Source organism: Rhinopithecus roxellana, chromosome 21 (genome assembly GCF_007565055.1).
Source record: "Rhinopithecus roxellana isolate Shanxi Qingling chromosome 21, ASM756505v1, whole genome shotgun sequence".
NCBI classification, from domain to species: domain Eukaryota; kingdom Metazoa; phylum Chordata; class Mammalia; order Primates; family Cercopithecidae; genus Rhinopithecus; species Rhinopithecus roxellana.
Genome location: NC_044569.1, coordinates 77,726,880 through 77,751,537, shown reverse-complemented (window position 1 = coordinate 77,751,537; position 24,658 = coordinate 77,726,880). Strand labels below are relative to the sequence as shown.

At 35.7% G+C, this 24,658-nt stretch overlaps 1 protein-coding gene across 3 annotated transcripts in view; it reads left to right on the top strand.

The window, feature by feature from the left end:
* The first annotated feature begins 10,170 nt into the window (after window positions 1-10,170).
* DSC1 (desmocollin 1) overlaps window positions 10,171-24,658 on the top strand; it is a 35,088-nt gene continuing 20,600 nt past the window's right edge. For 2 of the 3 annotated variants that reach the window (XM_010380879.2, XM_010380887.2), the window contains exons 1-6: window positions 10,172-10,609; window positions 13,607-13,691; window positions 15,255-15,457; window positions 16,645-16,764; window positions 17,885-18,040; window positions 24,362-24,506. In XM_010380879.2, coding sequence (XP_010379181.2) covers window positions 10,547-10,609; window positions 13,607-13,691; window positions 15,255-15,457; window positions 16,645-16,764; window positions 17,885-18,040; window positions 24,362-24,506 — 772 coding nt within the window. In that variant the 5' untranslated portion in view covers window positions 10,172-10,546. Of the gene's footprint in view, window positions 10,610-13,606; window positions 13,692-15,254; window positions 15,458-16,644; window positions 16,765-17,884; window positions 18,041-24,361; window positions 24,507-24,658 lie in introns of all 3 variants that reach the window. The other variant, XM_030926218.1, reaches the window with a different exon arrangement.

Sequence of the window (24,658 nt, the reverse complement as noted above, 5' to 3'; positions counted from 1 at the left end):
TATAGGGAGTTTTTACTTAGATCTGCAAACCTTCTGCAGATAGAGTTTTTACTTCTTAGGCTTAATAAGTTTACTTTGTTTTAATTATTCTACAAGAACAAGAAACATTATATATATACACACATATATATACATATATACATATACATATATACATATATACATATGTATATATACACACACATAGGGGATAGCATAAAATTATTCAGGTCTAAAACAAAACAAAACAAATAAAACAGACAACCAATGTTATTTTGGTCAATGTTTAACAACCAGCATTTTTCCAAAAAAAAACTTAGAGAAAACATTAACTTATGACATTTGATGATTTTTGTGATGTAAATTCTCCCACCATAGCTGATTTCAAGCTACAGATTTTGAAAGACATGCACAGTCAACTTTAGTGAACCAGGACAAGGAGTTTCAGCACTCCACTGGTGGGAACATTAAGACAGTACCTCATTAAATATCCATTATAATCCAATGAAGTGGAAAAAGAAATAGTAAATTTGAATTCAGAACAATTGGATTTGAGTCTTGGCCTGTCTACTTACAAGCCATGTGAATTCAGTCAAGTAATTTCATCCCCCAATCCTGACTCTTTCTTAATAATGCATTTAAATATTTCTCTCTAGTTACCTTCCTTTGAATGCGTTTCTTCTTCTTAACATGTTTCAAAACAAGTGTAATGTACCCTTCATAGCATGTACCCTTGATGTGATGTGATATGATGCATTTTTAGGGCACAATTGTTTTCCCCTATTCATTTTGCTTTTCTCATACTGTCAGCAGTGTAGTAGACACATAAAAGGCACTTACTTATAAATACTGAGCTTATTCTGGAGCAGCACTATCTGGAGGTCTGGCAAAATATTGAGCCCATCTCAATCTGAATCCAAACTCTAAGACTGAAATTAGGAAGTTCCTAAACTCAGCATTTTCTAAACTCATTTTCTTTGAATTATCCCACTGTAAGGGTATTGCCTGTTACCAGGTGATTGCAGAAGCAGTATAACGCAATAATAATTTAAGCCCAGTGGCTAATTGAGGCCATTTCATAAAGGGAGTATGCTTTAAAGGGTGTAGTTTCTTTTGTTTAATGTTAATTGCTCCTAATCCATTTACATAAACAAAACCACAGTTAACACAAATGTAAAGTGGGTAAGTGTAACCTTAATATAGTTTAATCTAAAAATATTCATGGGCTACTATCTTCTCTTTCTTTTTCCAGCCTATATCCATTGTATCCATTATACACTATAACTGAAAATTAAAAGTTCTTATGTACTTTATTAATGAAATAGAAATACGGATACCTGAGAAAATATTTCTTTTTAATGTGTGTTTTGTCTCTTTGTTGTATGGCACAACTGACAATATTAAAGATTTTCCCAGTGTTTGCCATTTCTTTTAACTGAAATTCACAGATGCCCCAGCATCCAATTCTGATAACTCTTATGCTTATAGCTTTGATTTTTTTATTTTTCTCTAATTATCCACTCAAACCAGTAACCCAGATCCACAGATTTGCCAGCAAAGACCTAAATCCGGGCTCTTTGCAAGATTAATGGTGTGACCTGGGGCAAGTCCTTTTCCTTTCTGAGTTTTCTCATTTGGAAAATGGAGGACTAAATGAGCTATACATATGAAACTATAGTACATTATTTTATTATTTTTAAGATTAAATTTATTTCAAATTTTAAAATTTGAAAAAAAAGTAAAACTGAAATAACTAATAACCTTAGAAACACCATTCTTTAGGGTCTTTTGCTTCAGGGACCTAGAAAATCAATTTAACACAGTTCTGGTACTTCTAATTAAAGGAAATTTTGTGTTTGTTTAGGCTTTCTCATGTAGGTCAAGACACCTGTTAAGTTTCATAGTTCAGACAGATGATTTGAAGTTGATTTATGGTGTTTTACTTGATCAGCTCTAAAACTAACATCATTTTAATTGTGTTTCCCTTTTTCTAGCCACACAGAGATGCTTTAATCATGTAAATCTTGCTCTCTGCCTTTTTTGTGCAGTGTTTGTCGCTCTATCAACATGGGATGCCTTTTTCTCCTTCCTTCTTGCTTGACAAATTCCTCCACATCACTTCATATATCAAATTTCTGGAAAGATCTCCCTGCCCTGTCTCCTCTGAGTTGTTTGTCACCCCAATTTGCTGCCATCATACCCTGAACTTACTGTGATAATGTCACTTTTCACCTTGATTTGAGCAGATCCTGATGTAGTGCATAACACGTAATAACCACTCGGTAAAACCAGTTGAATTAATTCATTCTTCTTCCATCCTCCTTCATCTTCTCCATTTTTTTTCACGCCTTCTCTCTCTTTTTCTTGCCCCAGTCTTTTCTTCTCTTTTATTCATTTGTCATATTTTAATCAAGCATATTATTTAAAATGTATAACCTCGGGTGTTTTCCATTAACTAGTTTATTATCACTACATTCTCTAATTTTGTGTCACAACATTAAACAATCTTCAGTGCTGTAATTTTAACTGTTCTATTTGTTCAGTGACATGTATACAACTATTTATCTTAAAAAATATTATTATAAAATGCTTTACATGTTACTTGTTTTTAGTGTTACAACCCAACTATTCCTTCAAATTATATCATATATCTCCATTTTCTAATACAGCCTAGTAAACAGAGTGCTTTCTAGGCTACTCAAGAACCAATGTAAGTTGTAGACGCCTCTTTTCTGTGACTTGGTTCCTTCCTCCTGTAATTGTCTCACTAGCCTTGGGTTGGCAGTCTCCTCTCTCTCTCTCCCTCTCTCTCTGTACACTTACACATACAAATACTTTTTTTTTTTTTTTTTTGTAACATAGGGAAAACTAAAAACAAAACAAACACTGAAATTTACATGAAAATTACTCCCAAGTCCAAGCACAATAAAATAAAATAAAATAAAATAAAATAAAATAAAACGTCATAAGAAACACCTTATAGATCCTTTTTACTTTCCTTTTTCTTTTAACACAGGGTCTCGTTCCATCGCCCAGGCTGGAGTGGAGGGCATAATCACTGCTCACTGCAGCCTTGACCTCCTGGGCTCAATCAATCCTCTTTTTTTTTTTTTTCGCTCTGTCTCCAGGCTGGAGTGCAGTGGTGCGATCTCGGCTCACTGCAACCTCCGTCTCCCGGGTTCAAGCGATTCTCCCGCCTCAGCCTCCTGGGTAGCTGGGACTACAGGCGCCCACCACCACGCCTGGCTAATTTTTTGTATTTTTAGTAGAGATGGGGTTTCACTGTATTAGGCAGGATGGTCTCGATCTCCTGAACTTGTGATCTGCCCTCCTTGGCCTCCCAAAGTGCTGGGATTACAGGCGTGAGCCACTGCGCCCGGCATTTATTTATTTGTTTATTTATTTATTTATTTATTTATTTTTCAATTTTTGCCCAGGTTGGCCTCGAACACATAGCCTCTCCTCTTTGCGCACCAGGACAACCGGCCAGAGCCACAGTTCCCAATCGATCCTCTTATCTCAGCCTCTTGGGTAGCCGGGATTACAGGCATGCACCACCATGGCCAGCTAATATTTGTATTTTTTTGGTAGAGAGAGGGTTTCCCTATGTTGTCCAGACTGACGTCAAACTCCTGAATTCTAGTGATCTGCCCACCCTGGCCTCCCAAAGTGTTGGGATTACAGGCATGAGCCACCACTCCCAGCCTCTCTACTTTCTAGCTTTGGCCAGTATCCTGTCTCAAGTTGTTCATGGTGTGAATCTGTACATGCTTCTGCCTCACTAGGAAAACTTTATCTCCTAATCACAAGTAATGAGGACAACCTAATCTCCACCCTCCTTCCCTTCCACTAGAAAAATCTATAGGATACAGTGGTATAACAATACGTGTTTTAAAAATTAAATTATTTCATCTAAGATAGCACCACCAGAGCTTTGATGAAAAGTACTGTCACGTACCTTTCAGAATAGTAGCAAAATAGCAAGAGATTCAACATGGTAGCTTAAGTTAAACTGAGGTAAAACTCAGTACCTGAGACCTTGGATTTGCCTTAGGAGAAAGACAAGCTTGCAGGCACTCACAAACATCTCCAAGATACAGGAAATAATTCTCAGAAATATTCTGGTTCAAATTATTCTGGGGAAAAGGAAACTTTTACCAAAAGATAGTACAATCTGTCATCTTCTGTATCCACATCCCTACAGGAGAAAGTGTTATATCTGACCACATAAAACAGTTTCAGTCTTCCATTTTCATCTTTCTAATTTTTCAGTACATAGAAATAGCAGCAGTTTTTAGTGACCATTGGAAAGACCAGCAATTTAATCCTTCATCTTCACCCTTAGACCCACAAAGGAGCATCTGAGCCATTGAGTTTATGGTTTGTTTGTTTGTTCGATTAACCTTAGGTAAGATAAATTCTTAAGGGCATTTTATGAAGCACTATTCAGAAACCAATCAATAGACATTCATTTTTGTTATATCCAAAACAAGGTGCAGAAACCTTGAGGAATGGTTTTTATATTTAGTTCAATAGCAAAGAAATAGAAATGGTTTCTTCGAGTATGCATCACATTTGCTATAGAAGTAACAACACCTGCGTTTCAATCTAGCCAACAAATCAATTTATAATGCTCTGGGTGAGTTTTGCGGTTGTTAGTTCTAAAAATGCCAATAGTTTCTTGGGGAAGATTAGGTTTTCAACCAACTTGTAAAACAAAAGTTCGATTTCACTGTCATCAGATTCAATCACAAACATAATAAAAGGCTAGGTATTAAAAGGAGTAACAACTTTCTCATCTCAAAGAAAACCCCATTTAAGAGAGAGATTTACTTGTTAACTTCTTTGGTTTATTTTAAATGGGATAATTTTCTCATAGCTCCAAATACCTGCTGAGATATTAAAAGTGCATATAGGCCAGGTGCTGTGGCTCACACCTGTAATCCCAGCACTTTGGGAGGCTGAAGCCTGGATCACCTGAGGTCAGGAGCTTGAGACCAGCCTGGCCAACATGGTGAAACTCTGTCTCTACTAAAATTACAAAAATTAGCTGGGCATGGTGGCAGAAGTCTGTAATCCCAGCTGCTGGGGAGGCTGAGGAAGGAGAATCGCTTGAACCCAGGTGGGGGTGGGGTCAGAGGTTGGAGTGAGCCAAGATCCTGCCACTTCGCTCCAGCCTGGCCCAAAGAGTGAAACTATGTCTCAAAAAAAAAAAAAAAAAAAAAAAAAAAAAGTGCCTATGCATCATAAGAGAAAATGCAACTGCTTGGAAGTCATGAAAAAGTACTCAACATTATGAATAGGCCAATAATTAAAATGCAAATCATGTCTATAATTTCTTTCTCATCGACACAGCAAGATTTTAAAGAATGAAATAATTATATTCAATTCTTACTCTGATATTTACTGTTGTATTCATTGACAGTAAGAAGGTATATTGGTACTCTGCTTTGGTGATGCAAGTTAGCTTTATATACCAAAAACTATTATATTCCTTATGTTTTGACCTAGAACTTCTGTTTGTGGGTCTACATCTCAAGAAATAATCCTGAGTTCAGAAAAAGCTTTATGTATTAGGGTGGTTTTTATAATAATGAAAAATTGAAAACAATTTAAATGTTCAATATTAGGAATTGGTTAAATCAGTTGTGATATAGTTATTTGAAGGAATTTATTACAGTCATTAACATGGTAGCTATATAGAATTGTCATGACATAGGACAGATTTTATGTTATAACTAGGAGAAAGCATGCTACAAACTTACGTTCACAGTACAAGTATAACAATGTTAAAAATTCTACACACAGAAACTGGACTGGAAACATGTATATAAAAAGATTATCTTTAGTGAGTATATATTACCACGCTTAAAATGAACATTTAATAATGTGATTCTTAATATATAAGTAATTGGTAGTAAGATTCCATCCACATTAAAAAATTCCTTTCAAACGTGTAGCTTTAAAGGCCACCAAAGGAAAGAATAATTGGAGAAAATAGCAATAAATAAATAAAAATCTAAAGTATTTGTTATATTCACTTCACCAGGATTTTCATCCTGACCATCTTGGAAACTACTGTAATTTTCAAAACATATAGTAAAGTGTAAGCTCCATGAGGGCAGATATCATGTCTTCTTCAGCTTTGTATCATCAGCCCCACTGGTAGTACTCAGCATACAGAAGGTGTTAATAAATGATGAATAACTAACTAGTATTATTGAAACAACAATTAGAAACAGTAAGTTTAGTGGACATCTGTTGATTTGCCTGTCTAGTTACTGTTTATCCTTTTTTTCTGTCTAGCCTAGTGTTATTTTTGGGCAATCATTTCTCCAACATTTTTTGTCCATGTGGTCAGGCCCACCACTTGACTTTAGGTTTATGTATAAGATTCAGGCCAGAAGGATTGTGTTTTGCTCAAACTATTGGGAACAAGACATGTTCTTTCAACAATGACTTGCTAAACCAGTCGCTGTTGAAATCCTGGAGCTTCTGGTGGTCATCTTTGCCTCCACACTGGGAAAACTGAAATAATGAAATCAACACAAAAAAGGCAGAACTAAGAGATGGAGAGAATTTATGCTTTAATCTTAGTTAGGTTATCCCCAGCCTTCCAGTTACATGACCTAGCAAATCCTTTTGTGCTCAACAATTTTGTTTTGTTTTCTCTTGAGCCAGTTTGGGTTAGGTGTGTGGGCTGAATAGAAAGAGTTCTGAACTACCCAGAGATATGTGCTAACATTTCTTTTCATAGGTTTGTCAACAGTTTCGATAATAATGGGGAGTGATTATTTTATATAAAATTAATCACTATTCTATGCAAACAGCCTTGAGAAATCATTGTTAGTAGCTATTAGTGCACATGAGTTACTTCTAATGTTTAATAGCCCTTTACCCAGGTAAAAGACTGTGAGTCTAGTGAGATTGAAGGAGTTTCCACTGCAGTGCATTGAACTCATGGGAGCCAAGCTTTTTTTATTTTTATTTATTTTTTTAATAGCTAATGCTTCTTTTTCTTTGTTCATACACTTCGCCCATACTAAACTCACAAACTCTCTTTTTACACCTGTAGTTTATTATATTTACTAAACTACATATTTAGTCATTCATACATAACCCAAAGTACCTTGTAATGACTTCATCAATGTGTACAGTATTCCTACCAGCCTAGGAGTCTTTTAGAATAAATTAGGTCATCTTACAGAGATAATGGTTCTATCTGTAAATGGCTTTTTTGAGGCCCTGAATTTATTCATAATGAACGCTTTCTGTAAGTTGATCATACATAAACATCTCTAATCAAATTTGTCACTGTATTTCCATAAAATATATTATTTAAATTTATAAAATGGTGTTTTTCCTTGATGTGCCTTAAGGTTAAAAAAAAAAAACTAAAGAAATACAAGAGTCATGAGGATCTTTATATTTAAATCTTTCTCTGTATTGTAACGTCATAAGATTTCTGTCTTCTTTTTTTCTCCCTATATGATGTTTCTCTCCTAACAAAGGTCAGAGCCCAGTATGTAACCCCTTAACTATTTGTTCGATGAATAAACCTATTCATGCATCTTTAGGTAGCCTCTACATAAGAGACCTTGGATTTGCAATAACTTTGTGTTTGTTTCATTTGAAGTTCAGTCTCTTCAACTTTTTATTGCATGACTAGGCAATTATATGTTGTAAAATATTAGTTCTTGCTCTGAGCCAGACACTGTTGGAAGTATTTTCTTTATAATATCACATTTAATCTTCATAACAACCTAAAAATTAGCCACTATTATTGTCCCCATGTTATAGATAAAGAGATTGAGGCACAGAAGAGTTAACTAACTAACTTGCCTAGGGGTTATATTGTTAATAAGTAGTAAAGCGAGGATTTGAACTCAGGCAGTCAAGCTTCTAAGTCCAAGTTCTTAACCACCACACAACACTATCAATCTTTTGCTTAAGCTTATTAATTTAGGCATAGATTAAAACAAAGAAACATACAGATAGAAATAAAAATAAAATAGAGCTTGCAGTGGTTTGAATGTCCCTGCCAAAAGTCATGTTGAAATTTGGTTGCCATTGTAATGGTGTTAAGAGGTGGGACCTTTAAAAGTTATGCCATGAGTCTCCACCCTCAGGAGTGGGTTAGTTATCATGAGAGTGGGCTTCTGATAACTGGATAAGTTTGGCCACTTCCCTGTCCGTCTTGTGCCTGGCTTCTGTCTTCTGCCTTCCATCATGGGAAGACCCTCATCAGATGCCCATGTCATGCTCTTGGACTTCACAGTCTCCTGAAGCATGAACCAAGCAAACTTCTATTTTTTGTTTCGTTTCTTTTTGTTGTTGTTGTCGTCTTTTTAATAAATTACCCACTCTGTGGTATTTCTTTATAGCAACAGAAAACAGACTAAGACAGAGCTTTTACTGAATAACCTGATGGCAGAAAATTAGAAGAAATATATCTTGTTTTCATTTAATTTTAAGGTAGATTCACTTTTAAGGAAGAGTCAATAATTTGTAATAACAAATTATTTTTTTCCATAAAGTGCTTATATTTTATTTTTAGGAAAACTTTGTGTGCAAGTACAAAATATGGGAGAAATAGTAATGTAACAGATTTGCAAACCAATAATTTGGGGTTAGCTTTTACACAAGTTTTTCTATTACCTTTGAGAAAGATAGATAATGGGAAAAGAGAGCATGCAGAAGGTAGGCCAAAAGAGGTAGGATCAGAACATCAGTTTCCCAGAACTGTGGAGAGTATTCTGGATTCACTTGAATTTAGCAGTGCCTGGAATCTCTTCATCCAACCAATATATGCCATTTTGTTCAGTAACACCAATTTAATTTTGCTCTTCTATACTTTCCTAGTTCAGTGGAGAATATCACGTTATAGAAAGAGGTAATGATAACTTCATTAGCTGAAAAAATGTGTTTCTACTTTCCAGGACTGGAGAATTTGTCTTTGAATTATTTAAGCTATATGACTATCTATTTATCTGTCTGTCTATCTATCTAAATATATACTTAGATGATTGTGCTAGAACATGCACAGAATTACACTTGGCTTTACACACATATACATCTAAGTAATTTTTCTACTTCTATATTCCCATTCTTTTCTCCCAAAATGCCAGATATAAAAGTATTCCATTAAAGTGAATGTATTTTCTGATTGAGAAATCAAATTCCAATGCAGTCACAAAATATGTTTGTTAATGGGTATACCACTAGCAATAAAATACTACAAGATATCTTTTAGCTTTTTTCTCGTGGGTCATTCATTTTCCAAATTTTCCTAGCTTCTAATTCTAATGAAGCAGTTACATTTATTTCTGTCTCTACACACAAGAAGAAATTGTTCCCATTGTCAAATAAGCTGAAGAAAATCTTTCATTCCTCACTTCTCAGCAGCATGGTTGTTGGGCTCTACCTTAACGTTTGAAAATATTTATCCTCCTCTCCTAACTTCCATCACTGCCATTGAGTGCAATTGATATCACTGAGCTCACTAATTTGGGACAGGAATAATGATGCTAAAGCTCTTATTAGAAGAATCCTTAGGGTTTAAAAAACCTACACTTGATGGCCTCATTGTACCATTAGGCTAGGATATCCCATGTGTAAAGTACAAGTAATTAGGGTGAATGGAGTGATTTTAGAGAGACTGGGTCTCAAAGATTGTAGTTGTCCTTGAAAAAATATAAGGGTAAAAAGCAATGGCTCATGTACAGTACAAGGAAAGCCACAAGAAAGATTATATTGTAGCTATTTCTTTATGCTCTTTCTTTTATGAAGTCTTTACACTCTGATAAGTTCCTTGTGACATCTAGAGGGCCAACCACAGTGAATAGTCAATAACAGGAAGTAGATACGATGCCTTTATGAAGTTGCTGCTTTAAACTGGAATGCCAGCTCTCTAGCAGAACTGCACTGTTCCACAGGACCGACGACACCTAAATGCTTAGATGGGAGATAACTTCTGATGAGTCTGATTACACACGCTTAGGTCCTCTGATTTGCCAATGGTAGTTGAGGAGGCATCACTTACTTGCATGGCGTTTGTGCACGATTTATGTTTGTACCCTGGGGCAAGACAGGTTAATAAGGCCAAGAAGACGGGAGGCTGTGGGAGTGGGTAATAACTGGGGAGGACTTCACAGCATCAACCTGGGGGAAAGGGAGGAGGGCTGAGGATGAAGGGTGTTCCCTCCTCCTTCTGCCTATGTCTTAAGTGGCAAGATAAATTTTGAAAGCTGCTGTGAGGAGGAGCTACTCACTGGGTTTTGGGGTGTTTTGTACCTCACCCTCCTCACTTGTAGGAAAGCCTCTTTGCATTTAGACGTAACTGAACTGGAAGGAAGCAGACCGGCCAGGGAATAGGGGGAAAGAAATTCTCCCGTTGCTCCTCCTCCTGTTTATCACTTGCCTCCTGACTGTCTTCCAAACCAAGCTCAGCTGCATCAGGGTGGCAGCAGAATACCCTGTGCAAGTGCCAGCGTCTTCTTAGCCGCCCTGTGCATCCCAGGCTGCCCTGTTATCTGGCCACCGTCCCTGGCCATTGGGACTGCTTCTGATGGCTGTAGCCTCCGCTGCCCCAGGGAGCATCTTCTGTAAGCAGCTCCTTTTCTCTCTCCTGGTGAGTAACAACCAAAGGATTAGGGAATTCAGGCATGTTACTACCTGCTTCCTCTCTGCAGTTCGGGCTTGAAAGAGACTAGGAGTGCAGATGGGAGGCAGAGAAGAGAGACTGGGGTAAAGAAAAACAGATCTGAGGAAGATTCAGGGAAGAGTTGAGAGACTTGGGATCCAGGATGGAAAGTGTTCAGCTTATTTCTCAAGCACTCACTGCCAGAGTGTTAAAATTTTTCAAGGAAATCCCTCTTCCATCCTGCTGTGGTGTTTTTCTAAGGAGTAGAGAAACGAATTCACTCCTTAGGTATTTGGCCCAGAAGTTTCTGAGGTTTACTTTTGCTACCAGTGATTACATAAACTCATGTTATTTAACATGCTGAGTACTACTGAGCTGCAAAAAATGGAGAAAGAATTCTGGGTGAACATGCAAATTATCCAGGACTTTTTGAATTTTACTCATGAAGCAGTTTAAGCAAAGAATAGTTTAAGAAAAATAACAGAAATGTGACTGTCATTGAAGATACCCTTAACTTGGCTTCCACTTGGGTTTTTAATAGCTTTGTAACTGTGTAAGGTGCTATTTTTTCTTTGGTGGTGAGGGAAGAGAGGGGGCTTATTTCACACATCCAGCCATCATTTCTGAGGTGCGAATTTCCTTTTCTTCATTTTAGCAAAATATTTTAGTTTCAAATTATGTTTTTAGAAATGGCAGGTATGGGGACAAACATGTTCTCCATGTAAATAATATACAATGCAGGGTTGATGGTCACCTTCTGATCTTGTAACTGCTTAGGGAGAAGATAACTCAGATACCATCTTGAGTTAGTACAAGTTTGGTAAAATGTGGTAAAAATTTTCCAAAGGATTCTACCCACATTTCTCTTGTTTCTGATCCCTGTACTGTCTAATATCTCTTGGTAAATTCATCTCCAGTTTGCTTATTTCTGACCCTGAAACTGACTAAAAGGGTGTCACTAAGCCACTTAGTCAGTGATTTAACCTGAAGATGAGAATAGTATTTAATGAATGGAAACCTTCAGTGGCTCTGCCTGCAGAGGGAGGACCATCAACATGGAATCCTAGGACAAGAAGGAAAGAAGATGGGGGTGGGAGTGGAAGTATGGATATAACATATAAGAATGTCTCATATATCTATATATATATGTGCACCACTCTCTATATATACACACACATATATACAGTCATGCTCTGCATAACAATGCTTCAGTCAATGATGGACTACATATATGAGTGGTCTCATAGATTATAATGGAGCTAGTCTATATAGGTGAACCATTTTTTATCTTTTATATTGTATTTTAATGTACTTTTTCTATGTCTAAAAATGTTTAGTAACACAAATACTTACAATTGCCTACAGTATTCAGTAGAGGAACATGCTGTACAGGTTTGTAGCTTAGGAACAATAAGCTATACTATATACTATACACCTAGGCTGTACCATGGTGCATACCATGGGACATACATATATGCACCATGGTGTATACCATGTAGGTATAACCTAGGTGTTTAGCGGACTATATCCTCTAAGTGTATGTAAGTACACTCTGTGATGTCTGCACAATGATGAAATCACTTAAAGTTGCATTTCTTACAATGTAAGCAATATATGACTGTGTGTATATATACACACATACACATACATATATAGGTATAGGTATATGTACAGGTATATGCATATATATGTATACATATGTATGTGTTTGTGTGTATGTATGTCCTAATTACAAAATGCTCTTTCCACATCATATACTTAGACAACTATTAACAGTATGGTCTATGCTTAGAAAGTTCTTTCAGTGTAATTTAGTATATTCCTTGGCATTAGGGATGAACATATTTAAAAAGTTAAATAAATACGAATGTCTCATGTTTTAAAAAGTGGTTTTAAAATTAGAACTAAATAAAAATGTGGCCTTTTAATTCCAGATTTCTGCCTAACATAGATTTGTAAAATTACAAACTATTTAGACTGCTACAATATGTCTGATAGACTTGAGTTGAGCTGGAAAAGAAGTGCACATCCTTAATATGGATGTTAATCCATTCTCCTTCCTCCTCACAAATAATAGGTCCCGTAATTCTAGAATTCAGAGAAAAGTTGAAAGCTGATCATAAAATTAACCTACGTGTTTCCGGAAAATCTAGCTCTATTCTATCTTATATTTAAATAATAATAAAGCAGTTATTTTGATAAAAAGAAAAAAACAGAAAATGCAGAGAAAAAGAAGCAAAATATATTTTGAACCTATAGACATTTTCGAAATGATAGCTTTTCTTCTTTTCTTTTGTTTTTCAGATAGTATCTATGTCTTTGAACTACCTAGTTTTTAAAAAACTATAGCTGGGTCTTGAATTTAACTAAAAATCTTTACCCATTTGAAGGATACTCTCCATATTTTGACATATGTTCTTTTTAGATTAGTCATGTAATTTGAGATCATTTACAGTTTTGGCCAAGTCAGTCTGAAAACTGATTTGAGAACAATGATTTCTGGGGAGCATCTTTTTTTGTGAGATTAAAAAAGCCCTTAACTATTTTCTAGACTTCATCAACTATAACTTCAAATAGTAAAAATGATGATTAGAGAATTAGGACATATATGCAATTATGCATTTCAGAGTTAAGTATTTTCTTCATGCTAAAAATCAGAATGGCATTTATGAGTGGTCTTAGAGATGTAAAACTGCTATATAAAGTCAATGGTTTGTGAAATATTTTCTTGCACTGACACAATATGATTTAGGTTCTAAGAACTACTATTCACTTAATTTTTTCATTGATAAATAAATGACAGTGTTATTCCTAAAGCTATTCTCTTTGCTGGTTCCCTTTACAGTGAGTATTAAAAATTTAAAGAATTAAATGATCAGTTTGTTTCCAAAACTGACAATATTTTTATCAATAAGAAAAAGTTATAATGTGAAAATTTGTGATCAAATTTAATTCCTGATATTTTTTCTTTTCTTTTTTTTTGAGGTTTTTATATTACTTTGCGATGCTTGTCAGAAAATTTATCTTCGAGTTCCTTCTCATCTGCGGGCTGAAACACTTGTAGGCAAAGGTGAGAAACTCTATTAACAATTTCGTGGTTGTAACTTGCCACATTTAGCTTCAGACTGCTCTTATAAAGTTTGGGTTAAAAGCCACATAGTAGCTACTTGACATTAACATTGGATGTACAATAAAAGATAGGCTACTTGTTTTTTGGTAATGGTTAGGAATAATTAAAATATCTAAGTTAGTTGTATAATTCTCTTGCCAAAAAAATTAGCAAACATCAGAAGGCTGAATTATCTTGGATTACATCAAACAAAGCAAGGCACCAAAACCAGGATCATATTCTAATTTGTATAAACTAATCTGCTGCCAAAATTTCAAAGCCAAGATTCTTTATTGATTAGACATGAAATGGATGTCTCAAAATCTAAATGCCCCCAATAAAATTTGTACTTGAGGTCGATTACAATGAACAAGTATCCACCAAGAATAAATGTGACATATTTCACAGAATAGCTTGTGAAAATCAAATAAAGTTTTGGTGGGTCTTAGTACCATAGCCATCTCTGAAGTATAAGTTGGTTGCTCTGAGTCCAAAGGTAAAGATTTTTTCATCAAGATTTTTCACTGGCTTTGAGTTCACATGTAAAAAATTACACACTGAATACAGAAATGGTATCCTTTCCAAGCCAGATGTTGTTTTGCCCAGTGCTTTAAGTTTTTAAATTAATAAACAGTCCACACTCTAAAGACACATAGTAAATATGTTAAATGTGTTAAATATGAATCTGTAAAGGAGGTAATTTGATAATAACTACAATGCATTGGGTTTACTAAACCTCGAAAGGTATTACAGAAAGATTACTTGCAATATTACTGAGAAATATTACTTAAGAATAGACAAGTTTTCTTCTTATTTATTTATTTATTTATTTTGAGACAAAGTCTTGCTCTGTTGCCCAGGCTGAAGTGCAGTGGTGCTATCTCTGCTCACTGCAAACTTCACCTCTCAGGTTCAAGCAATTCTCCTGACTCAGCCTCCTGAGTAGCTGGAATTACAGGTGCATGCTGCCATGCTTGGCTAATTTTTGTATTTTTAGTAGAGATGGAGTTTCACCATATTGGCCAGGCTGGTCTAGAACTCCTGACCTCGTGATCCTCCTACCTCGGCCTCCCAAAGTGCTGGGATTACAGGTATGAGTCACCTAGTTTTCTTATTTTTGGCAAGATAGTTTTAACTATCAAACTATTGCAAAAAGTTCAAAATCTACTGACATCATACAGTTATACCACTTATGACATAAAAAATTCAAGTTTGTACATATATAAATTTATACACACACACGATAATCAAGAGTTCAAAGGAAAGAGAATAAAATTGTGACACTGGGAAAATATTTTATTTCTTAAATTAATGTATGATGAAGGTAGTGGAAAATGTGATTCCATTAATTTAATTATTTAAGTTTTACGGCCCCCACGTTTTAGAATAGTAGGTGCTAAGCATATTCCAAATGTAACCTCCCTTTTTCTTCTTCTCATGCACTAACTCACAGCTGTCATTCCTGTAAAACTTGTTCCACTCCTGTTTCATCTGACAAACTGCTGTGACATTTCTTCCCTGCAGTGAATCTGGAGGAGTGTCTCAAGTCGCCCAGCCTAATCCTGTCCAGTGACCCTGCCTTCAGAATTCTAGAAGATGGCTCAATTTACACAACACGTGACCTCATTTTGTCTTCTGAAAGGAAAAGTTTTTCCATTTTCCTTTCAGATGGTGAGAGACAAGAACAACAAGAGATAAAAGTTGTACTGTCAGCAAGAGAAAACAAGGTATAAGGCAAGGGCTTAAGGAGCCTAGCACAGTAATCTGCTTACGGGAGTCCTTCATGTTATATACTCCTTTCACGTTAAAATCCATGCTATTGATTGACAAGTTTGTCTTTTCCACTTACAATTAGTGTAAATAAAGGCTAGACTTTTAAGGAGTGGCAGAGCTATTTACAAACTTTTATAAAGATGAATGACTCTGTAGACGGGGAGCAAAGTAAGAATATCAAAGTTTTCTAATAGTGATTTCTAGTTTGGCAATAAGAACAAGCCAACCTGAGGAGCAAGGACAAGACAAGGGTGGGTCTAAAACTCAGCAAAATGTGATTCAGGCTGGAAATGTGGGCTCCACCCTGTGTGGCTCTCTTCCCACTGATTGCAGGTTTGAGTCTCTCTTTAAAGAGGAGAAGAGATTGTCTAAAGCTTACTCCCATCTTACTAGAAAATTCTATAGGGGAGCCCCTCTCTTCAGAGAGTGGAGGTGTGGCCAATCCACAAGACTGGTTTGAATGTTTGACTCTAGGCTCATTTTCTTGCAGTGAGTGGTAGAGATCAGTTCAGAAAGCAGTAAGGAGAAAGTTGCTGGAATTCACATCTCATTTTCAGCAAATTCACCACAATAAATTTCGTCTTATAAAACCATGAATGATTCTATTTATGAGAGGACTTCCCAACTAAATTCTTTTTGATTACATGAACTCCTCTTAATATGTTTAAGACTTAAAACATGTTATTTTGTATCCACATTGTAAAATCCCCACATTATATAAAATCAACTATACTTAAGCAAATGCTCACCTGTGTCTATATAGATGCATAAATGACTGTATTGTAGAGTGAGGGTTTTAACAGATTTTGGTTGTACCACTCCTAGTGGAATAAAGTTGATTGTTAAATATTTAATAATGAATTATCTATTTTAGGGGGGTTTATAACTTTTCAAAGTGGCGTCTTTCCAAATGTCCTATACATTTCCTGGTGGTTAACTGAGTAAATAGAGAAATAGGTAGAACAGGGGAACGTAATGCAGTCTGAGGTGTGTGTGTGTCTTATCAATAGAAATCCTTTGCTGATTAGCCATGGTATTGTAATGTAAAACCCTTGCGTCTGTTTGTTGATGTATGTGTAAAAAATCACAGTTCCAAAAATGATAAGCAATGCTACATTTCTTTGTTTCTTGTCAAATGTAGGCTCCTAAGAAGAGACATACCAAAGACACAGCCCTCAAGCGCAGCAAGAGGCGATGGGCTCCTATTCCAGCTTCATTGATGGAGAACTCATTGGGTCCATTTCCACAACACGTTCAGCAGGTGCATTTCACTTTATTTGATTTTATACGTGTCCAAATTTTTGGTTCTTAAACTTTTCATTTGAATTGCACATCATATTGAATCAGAGCTTTAATGGTACAAGTAATGATCATCTATTCACCATAATTAGGGTCCCATAGAAGTGACGCAGCATATCTTATTACTTTCTTACATGTATCATATTTAGAAATTTAGAAACAAATTTTATATTTGGAGTTTCTGATGCTCTTAGGTCTGTGTCTAAATTCACCGAAATACTATGGTAGACTTGTTAACACTAATGTACAGAAGGCACACCTACATGTTTTGCATAGTTCAACTCTTGCTTAAACTAGCACTCATCTTTTATAAAAATGGCCTGTATTTCTGCTTACCAAGTAAGATTGCCTCACTGCCACATAGCTGGAATGCAAACATAGAACAGTTTTGAAATTTTGAAATATAGTGGCATGAACTCAGCTCACTCCATCCTCCGCCTCCTTGGTTCAAGTGATTCTTCTGCCTCAGCCTCCCGAGTAGCTGGGATTACAGACACCCACCACCATGCCCGGCTAATTTTTGTATTTTTAGTAGAGACAGGGTTTTGCCATGTTGGCCAGTTCGGTCTCAAACTCCTGATCTCAGGTGATTCACCTGCCTAGGCCTCCCAAAGGGCTGGGATTACAGGCGTGAGCCACTGTGCCCGGTCAAAATTTTCTAATTCTTGAGGAATTAATTGTGGAAGAAAAGTTGCATTACTTCTAGCTTTATTAATCACATAATTTTCAATTACAAAGAATTCAAAATCACTGAAACTGTTACTATTATTTAAATGAAGATAAGAATAAGTAAATAACAATTGAAAAGGTATATCACTCTACAAATGTTATAGATATACAAATGACAAAATGTTGAGATCAAATAAGTGACAGAATTTCTGGCTTTGCACAATGCAAAATGCAGATAAAAATTTGGAAAACATGGCAGATAATGGGCACTCAAGCAGAAGAAAGAAAGAACAGAAGAGTAGGAAAGAGGGCTAGTGGTAAAAAATAAACCATCACAAGAGGTTTGAAAATATTCAATAGGTTGAAAATATTCATGATGACATATTTGTTCTATGCCTAAATTATTACTGCAGATACAATCTGATGCTGCACAGAATTACACCATCTTTTATTCCATAAGTGGACCAGGCGTGGACAAAGAACCCTTCAATTTGTTTTACATAGAGAAAGACACTGGAGATATCTTTTGTACAAGGAGCATTGACCGTGAGAAATATGAACAGTTTGCGGTAGGATTATTGAAATATTTACTCAGAATTATATCTTTATTACTGACTTACTAATATTTTCAACTATGCTTGTTCACATATTATAAGAATCAATTATTTGATTTAATATTCCAGATATTAATATGTAATATAAACTTTAAATTTCTATTTACCATTGATGAGGAAAAACAGTGGATATAATAAGGGAAGTGGGGGGGGGGAAGGTATAGAAAATATAATGATAGAATTTTAAAGAATATATTTTGGTCTATAATCCTGGATAAATAACAAAGAATTTTACTGAATTTAAAGTTATCTATAATAAAATAGTTCAATTACTCTCAACCATGGTTGTACATTATAAGTCATGTGAGAACTTGAAAAAAAAATACTGATGCTTGGACTTATGCCCAGGTATTCTGATTCTAAATGTGTAAGTGTTGGATCCACTGCCTTAGCCCCTTACATAGCTTTTTTTTTTTTTTTTTCCATTCCTTTCACTCACTGTTCTTCAGCAATGAGATCCCTTAGTACCATTTTACTTCCTTAGTAACCAAGAACAAGTTTATCAATTCATTTGATTCTATCTTATCCTACCCAAAGACAAGACAATTCTAACTCTTCTGATAATTAAATCCTCTTGTTTCTGTTAATTTTATATAACTCTTTGGCGGTATGATGTCACATCTGACGAAATAAGAAATTCATAGTAGGTTTTTGGAATGGTGGTGAATAGAATTGATTAAGCATTTATTGTCTTGAATTATAAAAGAGTATAATAAAGTTCTTTGCTAAAGGAGTGTGTAAGAATGAAACTTATTTCATACTTGGGCAGTTCAGAGAATAATATCTTAGCAGACATCTGGAGAATGAGAAATAGTTGGTGGCCACCTCAAGGCAGCTATGAAAGAAGTTAACAATTGTGAGGAGGGGACGTGGTAGGTAAGTGTTCCAGGAAGATGCATCAGAAATGGAAATATTTACTTGTTAAAAAGAAATCGACAACAACAATGACAAACCGTGGCTGAAGCGTAGTTTGAAGCTAAGGAAGAGCGTGAAATATGAAGCTAGGGATGTAAGTGAAAAACAGAGGGGGAAAGATCTTATAATTCATCCTAAGGAGATTAGATTCTATCCTAAGGATATCCTCCAAAGCACTCTATAAGGCAGTGAAAAATTTGAAACTATATAAATTTTCCACTTTAGTTGTTTCATAATTAAATAAAAAATTCATGGTGGGATTATAGTGGCATATTTTCTTTATAATTTTATGTTCCCTTCCAAATTCTCTAGAATAAACATATTTTACTTCTAGTAATATAGCCCACTTTTACTTTAAAAAATAGTATATGCAAGTTCTTACAGCGGAAGTAAGCTGAGCACCATTGCAATCACTTTGATCTTTCTACTCATAAACAAATAAATGATTGATAGAAAGTAAGTTTGCTGCTGTTTTTACAGTTTCTTTACTAGAGAAAAGATCTAACACTAGAAGTCACTCTTGAGGAGAAATAAAAAGGTGCCTGTATGTTGCAATATCCACTTCATTTTCAGTTTTGCTGAGGAATTGTTTGATAGGGTTCTCTCTGCCAACCTGCTTTCTATCTTTGCTTCTTACTGTGATCATTGCCAAAGGGAAAAGGAGAGAACAGTTTATAATTAAAAATAAGTTGCTTTGCTATTTGTAACATTTAAAAAATACAAATGAATACAATAAGTTGAAATTTATCCTCAAAGTTAAACTTGTAAATAATTTTCCCTCAGAATTGCCCATGTTTCTGTAGTTCCCATTCACACAGTTAAGTTTGAATTGGCATTAAGAAACACCACTTGCAAATTAGTGAAATTTCTTAAGTGAGGTGTAGCAACAAGATGTAAACATGATGCAAGTTACAAAACCACTTGAAACAGGATAGAACAGAAGACTTCCTCCTCAATGCAGAGGTTAAGATTAAGATAATATGTTTTTAATGTAATATACTTTAATAATAGTTTTCTATCAATGCTCGATTCACTTAATTTTTAAAATATTGAATAATGTATTTTTCTAGGAATTAGTAGATCCTAAGTATCTGCTGTTTTCCTTGTAGCCTCAAACAAATCACAACCTCCTTGAGTTTGCTTTCTTCTTTGTTTATGGGCTGCTAATAGCTGTCTTCCCAACCTCAGTAGTGTTCTGATCATTAAATGCCATAATATTAGTGATACCACCATGTAAACTGTAAAAGTTGTTGAAGATGTTCTAATGGTAGATTCAACAATACACATGCTCTAGAATTTTGCCCTTAAACCTGGGAATTTTCATGGAATTTCCTAATTCTTTATATAAGCCATATGCACGTTAAATATCAATAACAGATTATTTTTATTTGAAATAACCTGATTTCATAGATTTGGGAGTAGTAGCCATAGGTCTAATTCAATGTATATTCAAAGAATAGTTACATAAGAAGGGAACTTTCTTCAACAATTCCAGGTGATACTGTGAAAGCAACTGCAAACTTCCTTTCTCTCTTGAGTGTTGGGGATAATCTGTACCTTTGGAAAAGTTAGTTTCAGTCTGGTCCTTTCTTACCTATTCAAGCAGAACATTAGTATCTTTTACCACCTTGTTTTTTCATTTTTTTTTTTTTTTTTTTTTTTTTTTTTTGAGACAGGGTGTCACTCTGTCTCTCAGGCTGGAGTGCAGTAGTTCCATCTCTGCTCACTGCAACCTCTGCCTCCTGAGTTCAAGCAATTCTCCTGCCTCAACCTCTCGAGTAGCTGGGATTACAGGCACCCACCACTACGCCTGCTAATCTTTGTATTTTTAGTAGAGATAGGATTTCACCATGTTGCCCAGGCTGGTCTCAAACTCCTGGCCTCAAGTGATTCACCCACCTCGGCCTCCCAAAGTGCTGGGATTACAGGTGTGAACCACTGCACCTGGCCTCTTGTAATGTTTATTTTCTCTTCTGGACACATAAGTCGGTTCATTCTCTTCATATATGGGTTGTTAATTCACGTTCTGCACCCACTCAGCTTTGGTGTTACTGCTCTCTCCTTTCTCTGCCCCATCTACTGAATGCCTACCACTGTAAGGCCAAACTCAAGTCCCTATTCTTGTCGGCAGCTGTTTGTATTTTTCCAAAGACGACAGCAATTTCAGCAATATATAGTGTAAAAGGGCTAAAATAGATGAGATTCTTCAAGCTGTAGAATAATTCAAAGAAGGAAATTATATTATAATAACAAGCACAAGACACTAAATAACACTCTTATAACCTAGCTAAAAATACAACTAAAAATATTCTAAATTATTTGTTATTATAACATTTAAGTATATTATTACTGCTTTTAATACAGAATGATGGAAAGAGTAATGAAACCATTACCTTTATTTTTTTGAAATTGTTGCTTTGTTGACTAAATAACATATTTATAATGAGTTACTCTATCATATGAACGTAAGTCAAATCTCCTAGAGAGTTAGGCTCTGTTTTAATGTTAAGCTAATGATGATTCCAATTTTGATTCATTTTGGAGATACTTTGTTCATTATTAGTAAAACAAAACAAAACCAGGATACTACCTGTAACAAAATCATCAACTCTGAATCAGTGGAATGTGAAATAATATTTACTTGTAGTCAAATAACAAAAATATTATTTCAAATTACAAACGAGCATATGGTGGGAAGCAGATGATCTTCATTTCTATTGAAGAGAAAAACTGAGACAAATTAGTATAAATTATAGCAGTGTGGACTTAGTATGTTGGATAAGGAGACTTGTTAATGCCATTGTAATGAGGTAGAAGAATTCATTACAAGAGATGCAATAGAATCTTTATGGCGATTTTTACAGAAGGATAACTTAAGGGTAGTTCGTCTTCCTAAAAGGAAAGATGAGTAGAATTGAATGCAAAAAGCTATTTATTGAAGGCTTACCCAAGGCAAGGCACTGTGTTACTGTGTCAGGTACTTCCAGGATACACATATCAGTAAGTCTCAGTCTTCAAGCCTGAGAGCAATTGTCATCTAATAGAGATATAAAACCATTTTATAGTTGTATCCAGCCAAAATATCAAAATGACAGCATTTTAAGGCATTAAAATCCACATCATCTATATGAAGAGAAAGGGAAGGATTGTTAGGAAGGGTGAGTAGTGTTGACACCTGGATGTGCTGGCAGTAATGATGATAACGATGATGTGATCGTGGTAGTGGTGTTGATGATAGTGGTGGTGGTGATAGTGGCAATGATGATGACAGTGGTGGTGGTGATGGTGGTGGTAGTGGTAGTGGTGATGATGATGATAATGGTGGTGATGATAGTGTGGTGATGATGATGGTGCTGCTGCTGATGGTGGTGGTGATAATGGTGGTAGTGGTGGTGGTGGTGATGACAATGGTGGTGGTGTTGGTGGTGATGATAGTGGTGGTGGTGATGATGGTGCTGCTGATGGTGGTGGTGATGATGGTGATAGTGGTGTTAGTGGTGGTGATGATGGTAGTGGTGATGATGGTGGTGGTGGTAGTGGTGGTGATAATGGTGGTAGTGGTGGTAGTGGTGGTGATGATGATGGTAGTGGTAGTGGTGGTGATGGTAGTGGTGGTGGTGGTGATGGTGGTGGTGGTAGTAGTGATGGTGGTGGTGGTGATGATGGTGGTAGTGGTGGTGGTGGTGATGATGTTGGTGGTGGTAGTAGTGATGATGATGGTGGTGGTAGTGGTGGTGATGATAATGATAGTGGTGGTGTTGGTGGTGATGATGATGGTGGTGGTGGGGGTGACGGTAGTGGTGGTGGTGATGATGGTAATAGTGGTAGTGGTGATGATGTTGGTGGTGATGGTGATGATAATGGTAATAATGGTGGTGGTGGTGATGGTAGTAGTGGTGGTGATGATGGTGCTGCTGATGGTGGTGGTGATGATGGTGGTAGTTGTGGTGGTGGTGATGATGATGGTAGTGGTGATGATGACGGTGGTGGTGGTATGGTGAAGTGGTAATGATATACTACTGTATTCCGCTCCTAAATTTAGAATTTATTGATAAATAAGATATAGAAATCAGACTGAAGAAAGCCATAATATAAGTTTTATTACTGAAAAATACCACCTGGAAGTTACTTGGAGAAAAGTGATTAGGAGGGCAGAGAGAACATGAATGGTTATTTTAATACATTCCATTCCAGAGTTTGAAGTGTAAATTCTTTCCTTTCCAGGTTAGAATGAACAGTGAACATGAAATGTTGCCTTTTAATACAATAATGAGGATTTTGTGGTTACTTTAGCAATTAGTGGGTAAATCACTGAAGAGTGTGATTAGTGAGTATCGTGGTTAAAATCGTAAAACTCTATAAAATCTGACTTCTGAGGTTACATCGATTGGAACAGGGAATGTCAGAACAACTGCATCAAAGTTGGTCGGTCAACATGTAGAATGCATTTGGAGTCACATGAAAATGATGGCAATGGGAATAGAAAAGAGAACATGCATGAGAAACACAAAAATGCCATAATCTCTAGAACTTGGCAACTGACTACTAAGGTTTATGAGAGAGAGGGAGGAGTTTAGTGCCTGGAATTTTAATCCTACTTCATTTAGAAATGGTTACAGTAGGGAAAATCAGAAGAGCTAGTTGTGGTAAAAAACTGAGTTAATGCAGAATTCACTTTGGGTAGGTTTAGTTGGTCCCATAAGTGATGAAAATCCATTCATCAACTATTTACTGAACACTTACTATGCACAAACCACATAAGGGGGGGTGTAGGAATAATTTGGAATTTAGAGGGAAAGGACATTAAATACATACTGGCTGTTGCGGACAAGGCGTTCATTTTGAAATGGAATTTCTGATATGTATATGCTTTTATTAACATTTTTATTGTGAAGAAATACACACTTACAATAGAAAAATGAGAAAATATAGGTAAATAATTTATAATTGAATTATCCTGAAATAGTTGTGATGTTCATTTATTTGTGTGTATATGTAAACCTATACGTAAACAGAATTGTATTTTTATAAACTTTAAAAACACATGTTAATAACATAACTGGGGGAAATCTATGTGCATTCTAACAAGTAAAACAGCCTACAGTTAATTCAGAGGACATCTGGAGTGCATGGTGCTTAGAGTGGGAGAATAATGAACAGTAACACCGAGAGGGAATTGAAACCACATGTCAGGCAGAAACTGCATCTGTGGGTTATCTCTCCATTGCATCATTTCTTAGTTACGGGTCTTTGGGAATGATTTTTTTTTTTTTAATGTTGCATTTCCCCCCACTGTTAGGCTTACTTTTGTGCATAATTTGTCATTTGAGAAAACATTGATGATATTTTCCCTTCTTTCAGTTATATGGCTATGCAACAACCGCAGATGGCTATGCACCAGAATATCCACTCCCCTTGATCATCAAAATTGAAGATGATAATGATAACGCCCCATATTTTGAACACAAAATGACTATCTTTACTGTGCCTGAAAATTGCCGGTCCGGTAAGTTCACATTTTATAGTAGCATGACAAGAAGATTATTTGACATTTCATAAGTATTATAATTAAAGATGTTTACCTTTTGTCATTGCATTTTATGCTTTTTCTGGTATTTCTGATTGCACATACTTTTTCCTATTAGGAATTGTTGTTAT